This window comes from Oxyura jamaicensis, chromosome 26 (assembly GCF_011077185.1).
Source record: "Oxyura jamaicensis isolate SHBP4307 breed ruddy duck chromosome 26, BPBGC_Ojam_1.0, whole genome shotgun sequence".
In the NCBI taxonomy this organism is placed as follows: domain Eukaryota; kingdom Metazoa; phylum Chordata; class Aves; order Anseriformes; family Anatidae; genus Oxyura; species Oxyura jamaicensis.
The window spans coordinates 1,226,569-1,252,002 of NC_048918.1; the positions used below are offsets into that span (position 1 = coordinate 1,226,569).

General features: G+C 50.6%; 1 protein-coding gene across 1 annotated transcript in view; it reads right to left on the reverse strand.

Moving 5' to 3' along the window:
- Window positions 1-831: 831 nt before the first annotated feature.
- The window catches only part of ILRUN (inflammation and lipid regulator with UBA-like and NBR1-like domains), a 32,654-nt gene continuing 8,051 nt past the window's right edge, over window positions 832-25,434 (reverse strand). The window contains exons 2-5 of the mRNA XM_035346855.1: window positions 19,902-20,056; window positions 16,179-16,376; window positions 13,542-13,870; window positions 832-4,766 (exon numbers count right to left, since the gene is read on the reverse strand). Coding sequence (XP_035202746.1) covers window positions 4,731-4,766; window positions 13,542-13,870; window positions 16,179-16,376; window positions 19,902-20,056 — 718 coding nt within the window. The 3' untranslated portion in view covers window positions 832-4,730. The remainder of the gene's footprint in view (window positions 4,767-13,541; window positions 13,871-16,178; window positions 16,377-19,901; window positions 20,057-25,434) is intronic.

The window sequence follows — 25,434 nt, forward strand, 5'->3', positions numbered from 1 at the left end:
AAACCACACAAGCAGCACACAGGGACCCAGCTTTGTGCTGGAGACCACGTGAACATGGCTAACCCCCAATTTCTGCTCCTCCTCACGCTGCACCCCTCGGTGTCACCTCCCCTCCGTCCCATTCCCATCCTGGATCCATGGGGAAGGCGCCGGCGGCTCCGGCAGCCTGGGCTCTCCCTGCTCAGCGCCGTGTTCCCCCCGGTGAGGAGAGGTGCAGGCAGCAGACACAGCTCGATGTGCGAGGTTCCCTGCCCGTGGGACGAGGGACATCCACTGGTGACAGCGGTGAGCAGGCCGAACCTCCTCCTCTTCCATGGGGCATCGCCGCACCTCAGCGAAGAGCCAGGCCGCAGCCACACGAGGGGCTCTGGGGGCACACCTGGGGGCTCAGCCCCAGCCCCGAGCAATGGTCCTGAGCAGAAACGTGGCTGCTTTGGGAAATGGATGGCCTGGTTCTAAGCTCGTATCCACAAGGCCTTCAAGGCTCCCAGTGCCCAGCTTTGCCCCCCAGGCGCTCTCCTCCTCCTGGGGCGGGTGCTGCCATGGGACCCCCTCCCTCCTGCACAGGCTCTTCCCCATCACCTTTCACAAAAAATCTGTACAGGCCTCAGCCTCTCGTCACGCATCTACCTGGGCTGGGAGGTTTTTCTGCAAACTCAGCACACGCTGAATTTCTTTTCTTTGTAAACTGAGTTGGGGTAAAGGCAGGGAGAGAAGCGAGCTTATGACCCTGGAAACACCCTGGGGACGGAACAAGTACATTTAACTACAAGATGTCAGATTCAGATTCCTTTTTCAGCTTCAATAAAACTCTCAACAGCTACAGAACAATTTTTTCTGTGTTAATTTAATCATACAAATATTCATTTATACATTACGGAAAAAAAAAACTTTTTATTTTTTTTTATTTTTTACCCCCAATGTGCTATCGTAGGACTTCTCCCAGACTCCATGAGGCAACACACCATCCTGGGCTACACATGCACTCCCCCCAGAGAGAATAGACAGGCTGCAGAACCACCCACTCACTCACACCAGGAAAAAAAAAATAAAATAAAATTAATTAAACACAAGAGAAACCCAGAGACGGGACAGCGTGCATTTCCCAGCCCGGCGGGCTCCGGCTGCTCACACCCACGCAGCTCTGCCCCTCGGAGGGGCAGCTGCATCCTCCAGCCCTCGAGGACTGTGAGTACGACACCCCTGACATGCAGGCAGGGGATTCCTCCCCTCCGTGTGCCTTTATTTTACAGGTTTGGGGCTGCTCCTGCGGAGCTCTGACCGCGCTCTGGTTTCCCTGGGCTGCCTGCACTGCCCCTGCTCGGGGGGTGACAGCTCCATGTCCAAGGTGGCTCATGCTCGACACACGGATCCGTCTGGAGAGCAGACAGAGGGCATCATTTTTTCTTTCTGGAGCAGCAGGTGGGGAAGGAAGCTCTTTCCCCCTTCCTCAGGGCAGGTGGGTGCCCGTCAGGCCGGAGCCAGCTGCATCTCCATCCCCGCGCCTTCACCTACCAGTGGGTGCCGGCCCCGTCTCCCCCCGGTCAGGAACAGCGGCTTCGCTGGGGTGATGCTGCCTCTGTACTGGTTCTCCAGTCTCAACTCAGTCACGATTTCCTCCTATCCCTACCAGGCCCGAGGTGTGCACGTGTAACTCACCGGGCTCAGCTCACCTCAGCTGCCACACGCTCACCAGACTCTTGGTATTCAGCCCTCCTGAAAATTCATACTATTCACTTCATGTATCTGATGCTAAGTCTCTGAGTTTGAATGCCTCAATCCTACGGAAACCCATACAATCACAGCGCCCTGAAGTCACCTGGAAGGAGTTTTGCTGAATATTTCAAACCCACCTCGTTTAAAGCTGGAATCCTGACAGCAAGAGCAGCGTGAGGGCTGGCAGCACCACTATGCTCCAAGAGAGGAGAGAAAACCACCTTCGGCCCCGGTGAAACAGTTTTTACTAGAGGAAAAACCCGGCAAGGTAGAGCAACCACCAACCTAAACGTTGTCCCACTGGCACAGCAAGGGCCAGAACCCAACCTCCAGCACCCCCGGAGCTCTGCACGGTCATTTCAGAGAGGTCACCCCATGATGAGAGCGCTTAGCTCGGCTACCTGGGGGACAGCTGTGGGGTGAGCAGAGAGAGGATGCAGATTTCAGCAGCATCTCAGATTGAGCTCTGCCTCTCTCCACACCCTGGAGTCGGTGACCCTTGTCACGAGGCCACCACGGACCAAAATCACTCGCGAGTGGGTTTGGATCTGCGCAGAACAAGTGTGCCTCCTGAGCACGGGACTACGTGGGGTGCATGCGAGCTTGTTTCAAGGAAAGGAAAATTCAGCCTTAGCAGGAGCAGCACAGGCGTGGCAGCCACTCTACGCAGGGGAAGAATTCGTGCCTGGGAGCAGAAAGCTAGAGCAGGGGTAGCCGAGGGCTCAAGGGGCTCCCAGCCGACACGAGGCAGAGGTCGCAGTGCCAGCTGTAGCATGCAGGCTCAGGTCTTGCTTCCCCACCCAGCCAGCTGGCAAAAGGAGCTCATAAAGACAAGGAATCACCTTGACACCCGGACAAACTGCAGTCCCGGGTGTTTTAGATGCTTTCAGAAGCGGCAGCATTGCAGGAGATGCACTGGTCAGGCAGGCATCCACGGCTTCGGAGCGTGCCACGCTGCTGGCGAGCTCCACCTGCTCCCAGAAGAGGGAGCAGGGAAAGGATCGACCTGCCCAGCACCACTGCAGCAATGCAGACCACTCCCTGGGCTGGATGCTACGACAACACAACCAAAGCTGGGCAGAAGGATGTTCCAGGACAAGAACCAGACTGCGCCACCCGCCACAGCTGCATTCCTGAGCAGCTCTTCACCAAACCACGCGTGCACGGGGCTGGCGATCCAAACCCCGCGGTGCCTCTTGCATACAGGCGGTTTCTCACATTATACTCATTTCTCCCAGCAAGCAGATTCTTGCAGGGAGGCTTTAGTTAACAGCGACCCTTAAAACCCAAATACAGACAAACCTGTCAGCTATTTCCATACAAGTAACAGCAAGCAGTCAGCGCGGGGCTACAGCATCCTAGTTTCCTCCCAAGCCCTCCACAGGATCCACCTGTACGCACTAACTGGTAGCTGCAAGGAAAACGAAGCCTCCCCCGAAAGCCAACCAAGAAAACACAACCGGGAGAGAGCGACCAGCCCGCAGCACGCCTGCGCTCTGCTCCCAAGAGGAGAGAGGAGGCTGCACCAGAGAGATCTGGAAGAAGGTAGCGGGGTCTTTGCATATCGTCGTATCTTTGGCAGTTCGTTCAAGCTTCTGCACGAGCCAGTGCCCCCTCAGCTCGCTCCCCTTGGGAGGATGTGAGGGTGACACGGAGCTTTAGGAACCCACGAGGCCGTCTCCCTCCCCTCACTGCGGGCTTTCCACCCACTAACTGCAAGAAAATGCAGCGGAGGAGCAGCAGAGCAACCCGCATCTTTGGAGGAACAAGCCCTCCTCTAGAAACCAGCCCTGGAGAGCCCGGTTAGAAGGCGAGAGCCTCACCAAGGCTACAAGCCAGGATGATAAAGGCAACAACACAAGGCAACAGAGCGAGCCCAGCTGCCGACTCTTCCTCTACATTCAGAAATGCCAAGAACGAGCCTCGAAGCTAACACCTTATCACAGGAGAAACGGATTCCAACTTAACTGTGTGCGAGAGAGAGAGACGGGAGAGTCAAAGCCCTAAGGACAGGACTTGCAGAGCTCTGCAACTACCAGCACGTGAATTACGGCTACAGGAAAAGTTTCTTCTTGGCACGAGAGCGAGATACTTGCTTGGTCGCTCTAGGCACAGCTACTGTACATCAGAGTTAACAAAAAGGTATTCTTAAACGCTAACCACATAGCTCTGGAACTTTAATAAATCTGTTTCTTATTAACACGGGCGTGTATTTACGTGTACTTCGTGTACAAAGGGAAGGGGAACGAGCCCTCCACGCTATCCTAACCCAGTCCCAGAGTCTCTCCCTAATTGTGATGCTGAGACCTGGTCTCCAGCAGGGTTTCTAGCGACATGCAGGACAACTAACAGCAACACCCAAACCAAAAGGGGAAAAAAAAAGAAGAATTAAGATGAAGAAGTTGGTAACTATAAACAGAAGGTGATATTAAAAACGCAGAGCTGGGTGCAGACCCAACCTGTCATTAAAACACATCCAACAAAAACAAGTCACCGCACAAAACCCAGAAGATGCTAAGCAAAATCCCATTCGGTAACAAGCAAAACATGACAGTTCCATACAAATGCACGCTGTCCCTTATTTTAAAAAAATATGAACAGGAAACAAACAGAAATTAAACATTTGCTCAAACTACAACCGCTCTGTAGGCAAAATATTTTTCTTAAAGATGGCTTTTTTCATTTTCATTTTTAAATCTTCTTTTTAAGCTACCTAATTAAGTGTGAGAATGACTTCTAAAAAAAAATCCACGGCGTTGGTATACTCTTTCTCATAGCATTAAACGGCACTCCTGAAATTCAGCATTCACACATGCATACTTAGATTTTTCCTCTGGAAACAGCTAGTCTTAAGTTACTGGGCTTTTGTTTTATTTTCTTCTTTATCCAGAACATGGAGGCAGAGAAGGGGGGTCCACGCTGTGTCTGTCTGCCACGCGGATCCCCCTCCCTTCCCCCCAAAGTCAGTTCTTTAAATTCTCCTCTTGCCGATACCCGTTTTGTGTGTTTGTGTTTTAAGACTGTCCGAAGGGATAAGGACCGTGGAAACCCTGAAAGAAAGTTGGAGACATAATCAATTTCAATTGGTAAGAAAGAAAAGCGATCAGCGTCCGCCTACAAATAACGACCAGCCCGCCCCACGCTGCTGAGCCCAACGCGGCCCCTTGCCCACCAGAGCCACCTCTGTTGTCCGGCCTTAGGAAGCGCTCGCAGAACGCAGGGTTCGCTGCTTGGAGCCGTCCCCCCCGGAGGAGATGCCAGGTGCTGCCCACTTACCTCCTTCAGATGTTACTTTGCCAGGTTAAAAGCAGGCAAAACGTTTCTCAGGTGCTACTGGACCAAGAAACTCGGGATATTTTCTAGCTCAGAGCAAAAACTGCTTGTGGATGCCGCATCTGCAAAGCCAGCGCCTACGCTTTCACAGGCGTAAAGACCACAGCAAGCAGCTGAGAGAGGCCCTTATAGGTCATAGAGGATATTCAAGAAAAACCAGGATTTTAAGGCCACGTTCCCCGCGATGTATTTGCTCTCTCAGGATGACGTTACCCTAACCTTCACACCAACTGGCTTCATTTCATCACGAAGCAGAACAAGGAGAACAGCAGGCAGGTAAGGGACCTCCCAAGCCACAGAGATGCTCAGTTTGTCACAGCGACAGAGATACGAACCACACGTAAAATCCTCCCGTAGCACCCAAGGACATACCCAGGTCAGAAGCGGGACGAGGGGAGCTCGCTGCATTTCATTGCCAGAGTCTCAAAGACCAACAGGCAAGGGCTCGTTTCGTGCAGCCCAACTTCTTCTGAGCATGCTGATGCGTTAGCCAGAAGCAAAGCTAGCACAAAGCCATAGTCTGTCCTTAAGGGACAGAGCAAGCTCTGGCTTCAAGTTTTCACCATTTCACCTTTAGCAAGAAAAATCTCCAAATAAATAACTAAAAACACCAAACCTGCCATCATTTCCTGCACCTCCTACTGCAGCTCCACAACAACCTCGCTGCAGGAGCCGTGACATGAGCCTAACACAACTCACATCAAGTACCAGCCGCACTAGAATTGCCCAATTTCAAGAGCTCCGCTGTGGATCTGTGCTACAAAGGCAGCGCTACAAGGAGCTGATGATTTTGCTGCAGCTAGTGAGAATTCTTTAGGATATATCGGACGGAATAGAAGGCAACAGCAAAACGGAGCATCTCCCAACAGCTCCCAGAATTCAACCAAGAGAGGAGGAATAGCAAACAATCGAACAGGACATCTTGTGAACTGCGTGCAGAGCATGGAAAAGAAGACTGGGAGCTGGGAAATTACAGTTTGCAGCCAGAAACGCGTGCAGCGATGGAAAACCAAGCACGCTGCAGCCCTAGGAAGGTGCCGCGCTCCCAGGTTGGGAAGTGAGCTCCTCGGGAGGTAACCCCCAGCAGTTCCACGCAGAAAGCAGCAGTTCCCATCAGAAGCCCGAGACTGAGATGTCCAACACTTAGCAAAAAATACCGTCACGGAACTGGGGGAAGGGGAAGAGCAGAAGGAAACCTCTGGGAAACCTGTCAGGAAAGCCTTCTGGATCCTCAGGTACCACTCAGGTCCTGCTTTCTGTAGCATCTCATCTAAAGCTACACAATTACTCTAATAATGAGTTAATTAAAAATACTGACACTGAAACAGGGGGAAGGGGAAGAGCAGACGGGAAACTGTGCATTAAAGTACCATGAAGAGCCACGGGTGCACGTGCACACACAAAATGATAACGGATACAGAAGTTATGTTAGGCACGAGATCCTGAACAGTCACCTCAAAGGGGCTAAGCTGCTGTACCCAGTACTGCTCTGCAGACAAAACCCAGAATCTGTGGCCAACCACCTGCACAGGCATTCGCCAGAACTTGCTTCATCTCTGAACCAGCTGCACGCAGGCTCTGTTTGCAGATCCGCCTGGCAAAGCTCTCCCAAACCTCCCGGTGCTCCGCGCAGTGCTCCCAGCCGCCTGCTCCCTCTGCTGGGGGCTCCCTGCTCCGCAGCAAAACCTTTTCGTTGGCTCATTCGTGCCTGCCATAAGCACCTGCAGCAGCTCCCGACAAAGGAATTAACGCAGTTAATGAGAGCCCAGCCCATTAACGCAGTTAATGAGAGCCCTGCACTTAGGTCAGACACCAGAACAGGTCATCAGTCCTCGTGTGCGCAGCCAGCCCCTGCGAAGCGGCTGCTAGCCTTGTTCTCAGGGAACCCTCTGGATCTTCAGGTGCTGTTTTCTGCAGCACCTAATTTAAAGCTACCCAATTATGCTAATAACGTGTTAATTAAAGTCAAGAGTTTAGCTCAGCTTTAGAGTCACGTTACTGAGCACACGCAGCTCGGTGCCGCTTGCTGCCCTCGACAGGCTGACACCGCGGGAGCTCCTCGCCCTGCTCCAGGGACTTCAGGAGCAAGGTGCTCCCCATCTGCCCCAAGTTAGCTTCGTGCAATGAATCTCACCAAAAAGAAGAAAAAAATCCTTGGTCTTGGGATTACCATAACGTAACTCTGCATACAAGGAGCTCTTCACTGCAGGCCATTTACCCAGGGCATTTATTAGTGCAGAGGAGAACTTCTAAAACTTGCTTCTTTCAGACCAAGAGCATGGGCTTGGTTTCACATCACACCTAACAGAGCTCCTGCATGGAAGAGAAGAATTTGGTTTAAACTAGCACCATTGCAGGAAGCACCTCACTTCAAGCTCTTCTGGATATTTCCAGGGGAAAACTAGAAATTCTTGTGAAATTGAATTTCTGCATTCTAGAGGCTGGTTGCTAGGCTTTGCTTTTGCATTTGTCTGTTAAATCATCAGGACTGGGGGGGGGAAGAAATAGATTTCAGTTCAGTTCCTAACACACATGGCTAAGTCATTTTATTCAGGTGGTTTTTATCCTTCCTTTTTATCCATCCCTCAGCAAGAAACTCTTATCACCCCTCCCTCCCCCCAAAATAAGCATTCTTGAAAACTCTTTCCTCTTCTTCAGTAAGATGCAAGCTCTTCACTGAGCATGTTTCTCATTATATTTATTCAACACAGTTATAATGGTGCCTTGATACCTGAGGGCTTCAGGCACTGTTAGAATGCAAATACCAACCTCCATTGTAGGACGCTTTCGAGAATAATTACCCCTTGTACGCAAGATTTTACATCATGAAATGCAAAAATAATTCTGCCTACAAGTGCAGTTTTACCCACGTTATTCCAGCTGAAGAACTACTCACTCTGTTTTGGTGATTTCGCTTCCACTCTGAAAACGAGATCGCTGCTTTTATGAAAAGCTCAGCTGCAGCTCTGCAAATCCACTTTTAGCTCTTCTAGCATCTTCCCCACAAGTAATTGCTAACTGGCTACGGAAAGCATGCCGGCTGTTCAGACAAATGCAGGAGAACAGAGGGCCATGATTTTTTCGAGAGAAGCCTGTACATGCTAATTTTTGTTATAAATCACCAGTTGATGTCAGTGCCTAGGAGGGAATTGAGAGGCTTTGGAAAGTTAAAGGCCTCTGTAAATGCGGAGGTCTTTAAATGAAGGCGCCTGTGCTAGGGGACCAACCAGGCACAGCAAAGCCTCCACATTCACATGCACGACACCTGGATGGGATTTGAGGGCACAGGAGCACGCCGTCCCCTTTCTAAGGGCAGCTGTGGAGTAGCAGAGCATTTTCAGGTAACACCGAAATGAAAGCAAGCTCAGGTGGATCTTTCATAAACCATCACAACGCAGGCTTTCAAACAGCTCTCTTTATTTTGCCTTTGGGACCGAGTCAAGATGGAGAAGAGGTACACTTGAGGAGAGACAGGAGTTTGGTGCCTGGCTGCAGAGCAGTACAGGAGCCTCCCAGCAGACACCGACAGCATCAGCCAGCGCTACACGTCCCCCCCCAGGCTGCTCCTGGTCACTGCTCCTCCAACCCCTGCTTGGCTAACTTAGGAAAACTCAACACAAGCAGAAGAACAAAGTATCTGGGGCTTTTTTTCCTGGAATTCCACGCATGCTGTGCAAACACGGTGCGGCAGTTCAGCCCCCTCGCAGAGCTGCTGGAGATGCACGGGGCTGACGGAGCACAGAGGGCTCGGGGACATGAGCAAGTCACCACGCAGCACCTTGGCTTTTGTGACTCAACGGCAAGCTTTTAGTCCACAGAGAGAAAAGCAGGGAAACTGCCGGCCTGCAACGGAGCAGAGTCAAGCTAAAAATCACGTTATATCGCATTTCCCACAGTCCGAAGGCCCGGGGACTGTTGGTTTTCATGGATGAGCTAGCATGCAGCACCCAAACATTAGCCTGTCGCCTGAAAAGCAAACCAGCTCATGCACCGTCAGTTCAGCCCACAGACACTGCAGCGGTCTGGCTGCCAAAGGCTCGCTGCAGTAGTTTGGAGCCCGATGTTCTCCCACTTGCTCTGAACAAATTGAACCGTGGGGTAACCGGCCCGGGGTAAAGCCCAGAGACCAGAACAGCAGGAGCTTCTCTTCTGCAGGGAGGTGTGCACCTCTGGGGCTAATTCCTTCCCCACAGATACGGTTTGGTACCCAAATAGTAGAGAAAATCCTGTCTGAAGTCTAGAGGTACTCCAGGAACAGGCACGTTGGGGTGTCCCGCTCTGCTAAGAGTTTGACCCCGAATTCCAAAATGCTTCTATGCTATGGGCTTTTAGGAGTATCATGAGCAATGAGCAGAAGGGATTATCATCAGGCAAGTCGTAGAACATCTTTGGCTATGGCAATGACTCTGCAAATTGTTTGATACGGGCGAACCCTTGCAGGTCAGAACTTCCCCGTGCAGCTTTCTGCATTACACAGCAAGCAGCAGCACCTCAACGGGCAGGCAGCTGAATCCAGCAGAGATTTAGACATCTATTTCCATACAGAAGTGACAAGTACGGTATGAATGTCAGTATTTGGCTATCCACCTCAGAGCTGTTTAGATGTCTGTTTAGATGTTAAGACATTTAACTCTAATCCCCAGGCACTATAAGACCGCATCTTGTGCTTTTAATGTAAAAGACTGTCACGAGAGAGCAGCAGTGACCTCCACTGTGTTGCTATGAGACAGGAGCGGGTAAATAGGAGGCGGCTATATTAGCCTCATCTCTCTTGAGAATACAGAGAAAGTGATTGCCAAAGAGGAGAATAAAATACCCATGCATGGGTATATCTGGACTCCTGACACAAGCTCACCCCTATCCTGAGATAAGCATCCCATCCTGCACTTAAGCACATGTTGAATTCTAAGAACATGCAAAAACTCCCCGCGGAATAGATATACAACATGCTTTGAGCAATGCCCCGAACACAGACCCTGACCTACAGCCTTCCAGCAGTTTATTTGTTAGTAGGGTGAGGCAGGGTGGACTGAGGGAAGGCATACACTACAGCAGGAATAAAGAACACGCTCAGTTTCAAGCACGTCACAGGTTTCATCTCATCTGCTTATAGCGGATTCAGTGTCTTTTTTTCTCTAGGAAAGTTTGTTTCCCTGAGCACAGCATCCGTACCGCGTGCTCTGGCCATTTCCACGTGTGAAACATCGATATACTCGTCTCACCCGGCAGCAGATGGCACATCAGCATCACCGAGATCCTGGCTCCACTGGGGAATTGCAGAGGACAAGTTACACCTGCTCAATTGCACCAGAGAGAGAACTAACACAGACAAGGTCTGGCAACGTCGAGGCTTTTAGCATGTTTTACAGCGCCAGACGCCAGGAACAGCTAGTTTTATCTCAGAGATTTCATGGTCTCGTGCAACCGTGTGGCTGGGGTCCTTCACCACCTCTCAGCAGAGTGGAAGGCTCAGCAATGATGTGACAAATATTCAGGGGCTTTTCTTCCTTCTGAAGGCAGGACAGAGGCCTTAACTAAACCTTACCCGTCCCTCTGCTGCGTCTCACCAAATGGTGTGTTAAATACCACTAGGGATTCACCCCACTACCTGGGTGCATGAAAACAGACAACATGAGATGTTCTGCCCGAGATGAGCAAAATCTGAGTATCCTATATCCAGGTATCTACACAACCAGCCCCCAGTACTCTTTGCCTGCTCCTAGAACTTGAAATAAAGCCCTTCACATTCATATTCAATCAGAAGACAACCGAATGTAGTAGCTTTCTTTCCCCCCCACAAGCAGCAGAGCACAGGTCCAGTCCCCAGGGAGGAGGAGGAGGAGATGGGAGGCTGAAGCAGAAGTAAGATTACCCCAAGGTACCTGACCACCACCTGCTGACCAAGCAGTTTGATACTTCTGACACCCCATCAAACCCTTTTCCATTTAATCTGAGCCCCAGCTGGGGATCCCACTTACACGACCTATTTTTTAGGAAAACCTATTTTCCAGAAGGATTTCTAGCTTGCAGGAAGAAGGGATGCAAGGCGCTAGGCCTAAACCAGGAAAGGCAAAGCTTGTTCACCCGACAACTTTAAATGAGTCCAAGTGATGCCAAACCTACAAACGTTGTTCCCTGCAGAGACAGCACTGCACCACAGGGATGGTACCGATGCGAGCACCAAGTCTGTGCCGGAATGCTTCCTGCCCTGAAAGGAAAGGGCACGGCAGAAGGAGGTCTCTGATCCTCACCCCTACCTCAGAAACGGCTCTCAAAGCAACAGCTCCCTGGTGGTATGTCAGGCAGAAACAGCACAGCAGAAACAAAAACCTCCACAGATCCACGAACTTTCTGCACAGCCCATCCCGTCTCCCAAAGTTACCCTCCCTAAAAAAAAAAAGGAGCAAAATTTCTGCTTTTATCTCAAATCTACCTCAAAACCCCCCACGAACATTCTGAAAATACTCAAGGGAATAAAAAAGAGGAAGAAGGCCACCTGCCCTACCTCCAAGGTTAGGTTGTAACAACCCATAAGAGTAACGCTCACTAACTTTGGGTTACTAGCTAGAACAACTTTCTTAAATTTAGCAAGAATATCTCTGGCAGTGTTTCAGTCTCCTTTTTGGCTTTTCTCCTCCGCAGAACAGCTGGCACAGGCTATGCCCTCTGCATCTCCAGTAGGTACACGTTTCTTACACCCGTGCTTCCCCTTAAACAAGCCAAAATCTGCTACTCAGCCAGGAGAGCCTGCTGATACCCCGGACCTCCTGCTGCCCACACCACTCTCGTTTCAGTAGGGAGGGCCAGGAATTTTCCACAGGGGAGACCTAGTGAAAAAACAGAGGCCACGTTACTGCCAAAACCCCTCACGGAGGATTTCTGTGCAGGAACTTTCTCGGAAGCGCAGCTCCGAGCAGTGCCACATCTGTCCACCTGCAAGTGCAAACAAACGATGAAGCAACTGCTAGGCCTGCACTCGGAGAAAGAGGGCAAAGGGAACAAAGTAAAGCTAACCCAAGCCTAAAGCTGACCACCGAAACAGGAAATGAGTTTTCTCACCTAAATTAAAGCCTAGTGTTAAGCTGTGAAAGGCCTCGGTAATTCCATCAACTCGGAGCTATGCTTAGCAGCTGATTTTTACTCTCCACTGACCGATGCAGGAACAGAGCTGTCACCAACCTTCGCTGGGATACCACAACCTCCCCCCAAGCACCTGAGATGGAATTTATGCAGAGATGTGTCAGCACATAGGTGGCCTCTGCCAAGTCAGAGGCTGTCCGCCTCTCCAGCAAACACCACAATGAAAGCGGGCACTGCTATCCACCAGGAAACCATCACACAGCAGTGACTTTCGGTCACTGTTAACCCAGACTGCATTTGAACTGAGAGGTGAAAGGCTTTATTCTTTATTCATCGCTTAAGCCATCCATTTCATGTTTAATGAGCAAGAATCTTGAAGCAGAAACCAATACAGCTTATAAAAATTTATCTTTGGGGTGCAAAACACAGAACGGGTGATTGGTAGTCTGTCAAACAGTTATTCCCACGCATGCCAGCAGTAAAAAAAAAAGAAAAAAGCATAGCCCTGGTGCAAAGTAGGCCACTAAAATATGATCCACTGGTAGAGGACAGGCAGTTCATCCAGTTAGGAACTAAAGTGCTGTCGGTGAACTAATATTAGGGCTTTATTAAGTCATTCAGCAACCAAGTGTTATTGTCCTACACAGCCTGCTTAAAGTACAGTAAAGCATTTTTAAAGGATTTTAAAAATCAAACTAGTTTGACATACGACAATACACACCTACACATACTGGCTGCATTAACAGGTGGATTCTGAATTGTAAATAATCCTGCTATTCATTTGTCACACACAAGCAAATAAAAACAGTCAAAATATCACTCAGACTCTTATAGCATCCACCAAGCAAGCTTTTGAGAGAGATTTAAAGTAAAGATAGTTTAAAAGTCACCTACAGTTATAAACAAGACAAGGACACAGACAGGAATAGTCCTCTGACTGACTGTTCCTGACAGATAGCTTCTGGGATCAAAATGTTGAGCTCTGTAGTCACTCCACACCAGTTAAAAAAAAAGTTAGCTGGTTAATCTTAGGTTTGGGGGTGTGGTCATTTCTTTTAATTCTGTAAAAACTCAGGAGCACATCTTGAGAGATATTTTGACTTATCTGCACACGCAGCTGGAGGAGGCCCCAGCCACTGATAGTTACAGCACCCAGACAAGATTATATAAACTTTAAGAAGGATTTGAAGCAAAAACAAAAAAGAAAGGTGGATCTGGTAGAGTCTATCAGAGGCAAAAAGTATTTTAATATAACATGAGGAGTTGGCAGAGTCAGACAGTCAAATTCAAAACCTTCCTTAGCAGGTCTGGCAGAAGCAGAAGGGAAGGGCTTTGCAGTTTGTAACGAAGAACTATTACATACACCACAGTCTCATCACCTACCCATTCTCCTGTTCTCCCAGGGCACCTACCTTACTGTATGTCACTACCGACAAGTTGTTCGAGTGACTGCTGGGGGAGAGATTTACAGAGTTTTGTGACAGTCCATTCTGATCTTGTTCGATTTGGTCAGGAGCAGGCCCCCACGTGTTTTTGCTGATTGTGCCTAGCTCGGAACCCCCAGGGTCTTTTAGGTTGTTTTCATCTGGTTGCCTGTTCTTCTGCGGAGAGGCGAACGGGTTAAAGTTTCCTTCTACCTTGCGATGCGGTTGCGTGTTGAACTCTGTTTCAAAGGATGACAGCTGCTGTGTTACTCCTAGAAGTCCTCCAACTTCCACGCTGAGGATCACCCAGATGACATCTGTGGAAAATGGAAGACACCTGGGTCATCACTAGATGGAGTTTGCGGAGGGGGGGAAAGGAGAAAGTATGAATTCATTTCTTTACAATAGGAAGAAAAAAGCCTGACTGTTTATAACACATTTTTATAAAGCATCAGAAGCACTGGCTAGAAACTAATAAAGTCCAACCCTTCAAGGGAATCAGGTAAGTTTTACTCCTACTGAACTTAGGGGAACCAGGTAAGAACATACAAAAAAACAAGCTGACACGACGACTTGAAACTCCATACTTCAGATTACCAACAGGATGCACTGAAAAAGAAAACCCAAAGTGACTTTAACCAAGGCTACGCAACCGGTCTGCAATGAGAGCCAGGCGGTATCACTCCCAATCTTCTGCTCTGTTGACAAAGAAAAGGTCATGTTTTTCGGTTACCATTAAAAGGTTTGGCTCTGGAAAAAAAACAAAAACTTACTTGGAAGGTGATTAGGTTTATGACAACTCATACTAACATATCTGTATTTCAGTTCCAAAACATCCACAGTAGGTAGAGAAGATACACAGACTGGTAGACTATTACACAAATTTGCAAACAAGTGGCAAAAATATATATGTGTGTGTGTGTGTTTACAGTTCTTACATAACGTGTCTTTTGTACATAGATAAGATTGTTTTTCTACTTACCATTTCATTTACACTTCATGCAAACACTATGGCATATTTACACACATGCATTGCTTGGTACGCATCCCAATTCAGTCCTACTGCTTCTTTTCCCCACCCCTCCATTAAACGTGCTCCAGTTTTGTTTTGCTGCACAGAGAGGGAAAATTGAAAAGAACAGCAGCAATTCCTTATCTCATCTCAGCAGATCTAATAACGGCCCCTCATGTCACATGGGATTCAGGTTCCAGTTCTTCCTGCAGCGATAACCTACAAGGGGCTCTTTTGTGCTGGCGGGGGGAAGGAGGCAGCAGCTGCCCTCGCCTCGGCTGCTTCACGAGCAGCCTTCATTCGCTGGAGATCTCCTTCCAGCCCCTCACCAGGTTGAATGTCGCTCATTAGCTTGCATTTTGTGACCCAATTAAGGGCAGTGGGATTCCACCTTACAAAACCACGGCTGTTTAAGGACCCCAGCGACGTGCCAGAGCCGCGTGCTGATGCCAGGCACCCCCCCCCCCAGCTGGACCTGAGCTGCGGGAGATAACAAGCACCAGGGATTCAACCTACCACGGGGAAGGGCATCTTTGATTCAAAGCTCAGTTGCCAATTTCAATTTGCAGGTAGTTTTCCTTCAGAACATGTAACTTGAGCAAGTTTAGTAAGATCTTAGCCCGCTTCTTTGTCAGCGTGTAGGAAAACCTCGGATTAATAAGGCCCGCAGCAGGCAGTGCAAGTTGAACAGGCCTTTCAACCTAATTTATGCACACATTTCAGGGACAAGTTACATCCACTTTCAACACAGAAGAGTCTTACACTCGCTGACAATTCTGCCAAAAAAACAGAGCAGAGAGTTATTTTTGACTCCGCGTGCTAACATCTCTCACCCAAACCCGTGGACTTGGGATACGCCCAGCTGCCAAAACAGGCACAAAGATGTTCTCAGTATAAACTACAGCTGGCTAAAAATCACTAAATGGCTCCCAGTGAATGAAGATGTTGGTGGCTCAGCCTGAGGCACCATGCAAAATATCCCCAAGTGATTTTTAAATACAGAAAAGTGGTTCCCAGCAGATGCACCAAGTTTAACTATTGCAACCTGGGCCTTTATTAAGTGTCCGATGGGGTTTTCGCCACTTAGGCTTTTATGTGGTTCATGATGTTCAGCACTGGAGAACTTGGAACAAATTCCAACAGGGTAAGAGCTTCAAGAACTGTGCGAGTCCCTTTGTTTTTAAGAGCTCTGTGTAATCTGCCATTTGTTCCAGTGTTTAGAAAACAGTTCTGTGCTGACCAAGACAACAAAGTAGCTCACCCGATGTTTTCTGTTTTCTATATTTAGCCTCAGAGCCAGCAGACCTCTACCCTCCTGCATTTAGCCAAAGCTTCCAAAAGGCAAGTTTTCCATCCTTCAGGTCTACCTGCAGCGAGGCGCACTGCCCCCCCCCCCCGATCCATGGAGTTCAACATTTACAAAACATCAACCAGGGGTTATCAGCCCGCAGCTGTCTGGTTCTTACATCTTTGTGCAGCGTGGTTTCATGCCAACAGCCATTGCAGTAAGTCACAAATACATTTAGGGATACATGATTTGGTTATCAGGAGGGTGTCCAACAACGGGAATACCACGAAGAATTGTTTGAAGTGCCAGAAAAGGGATCGCTCACCTCCGTAGTAGAGTCCTGTGGCAGTGCACATTCGCCACTGTCCCTGATACATTCCTGCTGTGCTGGGGCTGCACATCTGAACACTGACGTCTGCAATCTCCTGGGGCTCCAGGGACCTGACCATCACCATGTTCACGTGGCCAAACTGGTCTCCCCCAACATACTTCAGACAAACCCCTGGGGGCCAGGCCTCTGTCCCTGGGATCAAGCAGAAGACAGAATTAGTGACGGTGCACCAGGAGAAGTCATGCACGTTTGTATCAGACTGGGTAAAATATACTCATCAAAACAGTTGTGCAATTGTTGAACAGTTGAAGGAACACCGAGAACAGGCAGCATTGTCAGCAACTGATACAAAATGCAGCTTTCAGAAAAGGCATAACTGGTCCACTTTGTGGCCAGCGGGAAAAAACGTATTTCTTTTGAAATAACCTCTAGCTCTTCACACAGCAAGATCCTCAAAGTCTGTGTACCAGCTGAAAAGGCAAAAAAAAAATCCAACAGAACTGAAATTCATACGTATTTTTCAAATGCCATAGCCAAAGAGGTCAGACCTAGTTTTACTTCTCCTCATTTCTGACTCCCTACATGCAGCTCCTGAGCCTTGCAACATCAAAATACACGTTATTAACCCAAAGTGCTGGAAACCTTTTCTTTCAGATAAGGATTCCCTTTTCGGTCTGTTAGTCTCAAGAGGAACAAAAACTGAATTACAATTGAAGAGCTGGTACTGCTTTCTAAACGGATTTATTCCCCTTCCTGCACCAACCCTTCTCTCAGCCTTGCGCAACGGCGGAGACAACTGTGGACACGATTTCTTTGTGGAGATCAATGTTTAGACTGCAGATACTGGGACCGACAGCGCGACCTGGCAATCTGCAGAGATACAGAAAACAGTCACTGCGTGCAAACACAGCCGTCTCCGACAAAGATAACAAGTTCTGGGGCAGACAAAAAGTAACGTGCTTCCAAGACTCACAAAAAAATCAGCCTAGAATTCGCTTTTGCTTCTCCTCCAGTAACGTGGCGGGCCCGAGCCAGTGACTTTGAGAGTACCTTCTGCTTGGCCGAGGCTGAAGGGAACAGCTGAGGGAAGCCTGACGCAACAAGAAGCTTGGAAGCACTTGAGGTGAGCACGGTGGCTGCTGATCTGACCTCAGGCTGCCTCGAGGAGCACCCTCTGCAGCAGCTCGCCTGCTAATTCAATCCCTGCGGGTACCTCGGGGAAGACATGGCAGGGACTAGCTTTCTGGTCAAGTCCTCGTTCGTGGACCTCTCCATCTAGCAGGGAAATCAGGACATGAGCGAAGAACACCAAACATTCGGAGTCGGGGACATGCTGCTCCGGCTGGAAACGCTGCTGAGATCGGGAGGTCTTTGAAGGAGGAGCCGCGTGATGAGCTGACCTCAGACTGGCGTGGGGGAGCTGGGTATGAAGCCTCATCTGAGGAGGCTGCCAGCCCAGCAACAGGGTTTAGTTTCAATAATTGATGTGATTTTTATCGGGTTTAATGGCTTGAGGCTCGCAAGGTGCCTAGAATGCTGCAACTGATAAGCCCCATCAAATGAAATGGTGATTATGTCATTCTATTTCGGTCCGCTCGTCTCGCAGGAGATGATAAATTGTAGTAACCGTCCTGCAGAGCCAGCAGCAGCTGGGGGCAGAGTGGGAGGAGGAAATAAGTCTTAAATCCTGCTGCTCTTTCAGCACTGCTTTCACTACACAAACTGATCTTTCGGCCAAGCACCGTCCTGGAAGGTATCAGAGCAGGGCATTCGTTTTTAATAACACACAAAAACCTGGCTGAACCTGGCTTTGCTGCTTAAAACCGACAGTCTCCCGGAGCTCTGCTTGTCACACGTCAGCCACCAAGCGCCTCCGTGACACACGCCTCAGGTATTTCTTGTTCTAGGACCGCATTCATTTAACCAAGGGTTCCTGCAGAGTTGTTAAAAACCTTGGCTTTTCTTCAGTTATCTACCAAACAAGCAGATATTATCTGGAAACACTATAGTCCTTTGATATTGTATCTTAATTAAACCTTAAAATAGTTTTAAAACGCTATGGTTCTGCTTAAACTTCAGTCATAACACAGTACGTGAAGGTGCATTTAACTAAAACATGCCTCAACAGCACAATTTTAACAAGATTTGGCCTCCAGCAGCAGCGTGAGAGCACAGACTTACTTTTTAAGAAGTCAGGCTTTAACCCACACAGGAGCCAAAACAAATTTTGGCCTTGCCAGGAACCCAGGAGTCAAGATTAGCTGTAACTACCCTTCCCCGTTTTGCAGGCCCAGGGATTTCAGAAGGTCAAACGTACCCAGAACAATGAAGCACTGCCTAAACGAGGATGTGAAGTTAGGGCTGGATTCACATACAGGAAAGAGTCCATCAGAGGAACGAGAGGAAGGACTCAAAGGAGCCAGCTGGGGGTGTAGTCGTAACACACGCAAATTAAGATACTAAGAGGGGAGAAACCAGGTCTGCCAAACCTACTGCACCTGTAAGACCTGAGACAGTTATAAAAAAAATGCCAATTTTGAACGTTACAGGAGTTCAAGCAAGCTGTAGCTCAATGGAAAGGCAATGCCTAAGTCAGAGGCAGAAAAAGTAAATGGAAATAATTAAGGCCTTTCTCTAGAATATTGGTCTTTCGTTAGTGTCCTTACCTCCGGCATCCTGAGGAAATACTTAGATTTTTACTGGTGTTTTAGTCCTTGTTGTGCTTCGATATTTAGCACAAAGGTGCACGGCACTCAAGCACTGCAGCTGGTTACCAGTAAAGGCACTAACCCAGCTGTGCGTTACTCACGGTGATTCAGGGCATTACACCTCGTGCTATCATGCTTCTTCAAGGAAGTACAAGCAGGTCAATTAAATTCAGGCACACAGGTTAAACATGAGTGCAACATCCTGTCATTGCAACAGTCAAAGACAAGGTATTCCCCTTCGCATCCTTGGATCTCATTTCTGACTACGTCCCCAGGGACTGAGCACTGGGGACGCATTCTGCCTGGCCTCACTTCCTGGATTTCGGTCCCTGCTCGGAGTTATCTCACACTGGAATGTGGTATCGCCAGCCCTGCATCCTCCTAACGCATGAGAAAGCGATTCGGTCAAAAGGGTACCAAAAAGCAAAGGGTACCTGCCACGTTCCCCTTGCATAGCTACCTCTCCTCAGGGTCAGATCTCTGCCTCCACAGAGAACACGTTTCTACCAGGAGCCCAACCAAGTGCCAGCGACAGCCAGAAAAAAGGGGGCAGCGCAGCGTAGTGGTGATATTCACAGGCTGGCTTTGAGCCTCCAAGGGATCTCTTCACCAACTTAAAAACACGTTCCATGTGTTTACGTGATCACAAAGACTAGCTAAGGATTCTTAATCTCCTCTCAGATTTAACCACTGCCACCAAGAGAACAAAATGGAAACACCTATCTCGTTTTCTAGTTACACGCCTCTTCCTACTGCAGTTCCCCAGAGCTTTTGCTTACGCGGAGGCAGGAAGAACAGGACTGGGGCAGCGACCGAGCCGCACACCGAGCCACGAAGCATTTGTACAGACGTCAGAAGGGATGCGCGCAGGTCAGCAGAGCTCCTCCAGTAACGGGGTGGCTCTGCTCCGAGTGAGGGGCGCACGGATCTCCTCCATCAGACCCGCCACCGTGTCACCCCGTCACCTAACGCACGTGGCACGGGCTTTGCTGCGGTCCCAGAGCCTTACCTGTGTTCTGTATCCTCCACGTTTTTGTGAACTGGGTGTCGGGAGGGATGGACTCTCCTTCCCCGATGGTGACATCTTCAACAAAGGACATGGAGGGTACGTTGATATTTGGGCTCTCAAAGTCGTAATAGGCTCCGATGGCGGCTTGGAGGTTCCTGGAAAGCAAAAAGCAGATTACAGCCTTCAGTGCACGGCTGGGCCAGGTCCCTTTCAGAGGCTCACGGAGCTCAGCCTGAACAGTTAAAACGTTATCCCGATGAGATGAACTCTGCTGCTCGCATCTTCCTAAAACCTCCATCTTTGCCATACCTGGATTGTGCAAGATAACGGAGCTCAAAATACAGCTTTTTACCTTCCACAGACACTACGTCCGATCACTTGGCTGCTGCTTATTTTCACTGGAAACCTGGGAACTCAGTCCCCTAGGGCTCCACCCTGTGAACTCAGCAACAACTTGGCGGGACAGCGGGGTGAGTGCTGGGCAGCGGCGTGTGAACAGCTCTTCTTTATACCCTTGTTTCCATGGCTAATTTCAAGAGGACTCAACTTGATTTTATTTTGGCATGGAAGATTCAGAGGAGCATAAGATGAGCAAAACACCAAGCACACACGATAACTCCGCAGGCTAAAGGGCACCAGCAACGACGGACACTAATTCGTGCCCCGGTGCTTGTGAAACGCAGCCACACGAGGCACGAGCGCTCCCTGATTACTGATTAATCATCAGGTGCCTGCTCAGCTCTGGATCGTCACAGCTCAAAGGAACTTACAAACCGTCCAGGACGAACAAACATTCTTACTGATCCCAAACAAACGGGGGCGGAAGGCTGCGATACATTACGGGCACCCAGAAAGCCACAAGTGCTATTGATTCACGGCCACGGCGTAGCTGAAAACTTGTAGGGTAATTAACGTGAGACGAGGAGCAGTCAAACAGGAAGAGGATTCAGGAGGCTGCGCTGCCATCCCACGACATGCTATTACGTTATTGTGCAAGTGCTGGGGCAAAGCATGGAATTCCTCTGTTTACGCATGGCTGCGGGGCTGTGGCCCTCATTTACACGTGGTGAGTAGGTGCTGTGAGAATGGGATGAGTAAAATCGCACCGAACGCGCTGGCCATAACAGCTGCTGTTTATTCCTGATTACATGGAGCTATTTTGCTTTTTTAAGCAAGACCAGAAAAATCCTTCGAGAACCAGGAATCGCCACCCAGAGCAGAAGCCCTGCAGAAGGGCGGCCAGACGCGGCGTGGAACGGTGATTTATGGAGGGTAAGCATTGTTTGGTGGCGTGTCATGTGTCTGACCCCGAGCCAGAAAGCCAAGGTGAAAGCAGGAGAAACATTTGCAGCATGACCCTGAGAAAGAGCAAACAGAGGGCTCCGGGGGCTGCTTGCCAGCTGGAAAGGGACTCGAAACGGTGAGCAAAGGAACTGCCTCCTGTTCGATCCCTACAGCGCTCGAGGGAAAAAATAAATCAGACATTGTGTAAAACCAAAACCGCCCAGGAGACGAGCGGCACTGACTTCTCCTTACACAGAGGACCCCAAAAGCAGCAGCTAACGGCACCGGAGCTCGGGTCAGAAGGGGGCAATCGGAGATGTGAGCACCACCCACGCCAGGGGGACACCTGAATGACAGACGCAGCAGTCCCCGAGCCACCAGGCCGGCAGAAGACGACAATGCTGTGCCAGCTGAAATCCTGACGTGTCCCAGAGCTCAGCCAAGGCACGAGGTGGCACCGGAGGGGCGCTCTGCCCGGCACAGCAAACCCTACGAACCCACGCCAGAGCCTCTGCTGCTAACACACCAACGGGCTCGGGCACAGCGGGGCAACAGACGAGCCTCCCTGCAGGATCCCCACGTTCAGAGCACCGAATTTCGGACCAGAAGCCATTGTTCAGCTCCAGACGTTTTCCACTTCGGAGCGTCGGGGCTATATTTAACACAGGCAGCTCGGGCGAACGCGGCAGGAAGGGTGCGTGTCACGTTAGCCAATAACCGGAGACAAACGCTCGGTTTTACGTCACCAGCCGCCTGTTGCTTATACACGGCACGAGATTTACATAACTTGCAGCAGGGCCGTGCCAAGAGCCTCCTGCTCGCCCAACCAGCTCACACCGCGAGCTGGAGCTCGGCTTTCACGACTGCTTCCTCCTGCGTTACAGCGATCCGAGGCAAAAGGCATTGTGAGAGCTACAAAAGACAGCGCCGCAGCTCTTTCTCCTCCTAATCCACCACTACACAAACCCCTTTTCCGACGTCCTGCGCCGTCCTTGCGTGCTGCGGTTCTGGGATGGGGAGTAACGAGGTTTTATGGGCATTAAGAAAGAGAAAACAGCAGTTCCAGGGGGGAGACTTCTGTAATTCTCTGCGAGGCAGCCTGTGCCGTTCTGTGTTTGCTCGGCTGTAAACCCGCCGCAGAAGGTAGTGGGCTATTTGTGCACACGGGCTGCCTGCCAGCTCCTTCCCCTCCCTGTGTCATATTTCATCGCTTGCTTTGCCGCTGGGAAACGGCGCCAGCCCTCCGCAGCCTTTAGTTAAAAGCTAACCAAAGAAAAGCACGTGGAAAAAAAAAAAAAAAAAAAAAACACAAAAAAACAGATCCGCCACCTTTCTGCCGTCGGGCATCCCAACGCCACCTTCCTGCCCCCGTCCTGCTCGCCACCGCAGGTTTTGGTCAGGGGTCAGCCCCCGTGCGTGCTTTGATGCCCCTTGGTCTTCCCCCTGGAGAATTACAAGGAAGCTTCCAGAAACCAAAGGGAAATTGAAAGTAGCAAGAGCCAAAGTCAGGATGACAAAGCAAATCCGCCCCGCGCTGGAGCCCTTTGACACAGCCGACCCGAGGAGATAGGCGCCGAGCGGCTGCAGGAGATCCCCGCGGCGCTCACACCGCGGTCACGCTCCCCGCTTACACAACGGGCGCCGAGCAGCAGAGCCCTGCTGCCTTCCTCTGGGCTCTGCCCAAGGGACGCTGCCCCTCGCTCCCTACCCCCAGGCAGGGCTGGGGGTGAAGGCAGCCCCCCGCTCGGTACCGCCTGCAGAGGGTTGCAGCCCGGTGATTTGCCCCGTGGGGACCGAGCACAAAGCGTCCCCTGCCTCTGTCCGCCCGCTAAATGCGGAACAGCAGCAGATTTTTGGAAGGGAAAGCGAGCGCCTTTCCTTGTTCCTGTGTTAAGGCCCTGAAATTCGCCTGCGTGCATCTACTGCTGTCCTTGTTGTGTCTTCGCCCTCGTGCCCCAGCGCAGACTCCTGGGGACAGGAACGCGGAGCCAAGGCCCCGAGAGGAAGGGGTCAGGGGAAGGGGCGATCAGCTGCGGGCTTCTCTTGCACACCCGCGCCTGCCTCGTCTCCGAGGTGCGACACGCAGCGCGCTGCCCCTCCGCTCCCTGCCGCATGAGATAAATCCCTATTATAAGCCAGCCACAGCTCTCAAGCTGTAAGATGAGCACGCCAAGCCCAGGCGGTGTAATTTACGTGACTGATCTATCCTAATTACAGGGACGGCCGTGCTTCTCCCTCTGTCTCAGGACAGCCCTCCAGGTGCCAGGCCCTCCGTGCCTAAATGAAGCAATTTTCCCCCTTGCAGGGCAGCAGCAGCGCGGAGCAGGTCCCACGGGATCCGGGCTCCCCACGAGGTCACTGCAGCCGCGTCCCAGCCGAGTCCAAAAGGTTTTGGAGAGGGGGGGGCAGAAGGCAGCAAATCAAGGTTATAGCTGTTCTTCCAGACCCATTCTAACTGTAGGGATCCCGCTCCTTCCTCTCCAAAGGCATCCCGCCTTACCTATCCGGTGTTTTCCCAGCAAACTACTGCCCCCAGAACGGAGGAAGCGTCCCTTTCCGAGGCCATTCCTCTGCTCTGCCGCTTTGTTTCAAGCCTCAGGAGCTAAATTACAACAGCGAAGTTAAAACCTCCTCTGCTAATAGCTCTGGAGATGTCCCTTAACAACTCTTAAGGGTTTGCAGAGAGGTGGTTTATCTTCAGCCATTCTTTCCCTTCCCGGGATTTTTCCAGACAGCCTTTTGTTATGTTAAACCAATATATTTAGACAGTAATTACTCCCAATTAACTAGGTCACCGTGCAGCGTTCAGAAATAAAGCTCTTCCCAATCGATTCACAAAGCTGAGGGCTCCTCGTGCAGCCCAGCCCCGGCGCACACAGGGAGCGGCACCCGGGTAACCGGAGGTGTCTTGGTGGTGGCTTAAAATTGAATCCTTGGGTATGGGAATGAAGGAACCGAGGTCCTGAGGCTTACTCACCCCTGCCTCCTGCAGAAAGCGCAGCACACGCACAGCACCTCGTCCTCCTGTTACCAAGAAAAGCCTCGGCTCTTGCCACACGTCACCACCATGCCTCCGTGGGCGTCTTGGGAGGAAACAAGCAGGTCACTGCAGCACACGGGGCAAGGGATGGCAGGAGTCCTGCCAAACACCCTCAGAACAGGCAGGGAAAGTGAGCCGGAAGAATCCTGCGCCATCCGGTACCTGTAACCTCCTGCGCCTCTTCCACAGGACACACAAATTGTATTTTGGGTTTTCTTTTCCATCCAGCAGCTTCAAGTTCTGGGGGAAAATCCCGCACAGCCCGCAGGCTGACCCTCTGGAGGTCTTCAGGACATGGGAATTCCACTCCTAGGTACCACTTCCAGCAGAAGGCAACAACTCGATAATTAAAATTTCAGCTGTTACAGGAACCTACAAGTTCTCATTTCCCATAAAATTCAACGACCCCAAATTACAACAAGGCAGCCACTTCAGCCCCGAAGGCAGCAGGCAGTTTGCTGCCATCAGCTCCTGCCCTCTCCTAGCACCCATCAGGAGCCAACGGGTGAGAGCTCCCAGCAGCGACTCCCCTGAGCTGCCAGGAAAAACGAAGGCAATCGGCGCAATGCCTTCAACTCCGAATTCACGCAGGACGCAGCCCTGGTACATACAAGGACAGCGAGCTGAGGACTATGATTAAGTCAAGTAGAAAGCACTCTGACAAAAGGGACTATGTCACCGCGCTGTGCAGAGGAACTGCGCTGAACTGGGTGCCAGGCTGGGTTTCTCTCCCTGCCAGGGGCTGAGGACAGAGGTGCCCCACGCCTGGTGTCCGAGCGTGGCGCGTTCTCAGCACCCACGGGCAGCTCTTGGCACGGGAACCACAGCCCCGGTGCTGTCCTCCTGGGAAGATGCAGCGCAAAAAGCGAAGCGGTGATCTGGGGCTCAACACTTGCTGCTTCCTTTCAGCACTTTGTGCTCCTTCCATGACCGAATTCTCGCCCTTCGCAGGTCCTTCCCGTTCCCCGGAGCAGTGCAGCAGCCGGGCAACTTCTCCCTGCGAAATAATGGACCAGCTCCGCGCGATGCAGGTGGGAGGGACTCAAAACGCCTGAGGAGCACATCCCAGGGAGGCAATCCTTGGTCCACTCCTTTCGTCTCGGCACCCAACATCCCCTTTGGACTGGATTTCCTCAGCTGCTGGGGAATTGGACTGGCAGCACTGCAGGTGAGGCCACCTCGAGCAGCCACTTACTGCTCCTGAAGTGG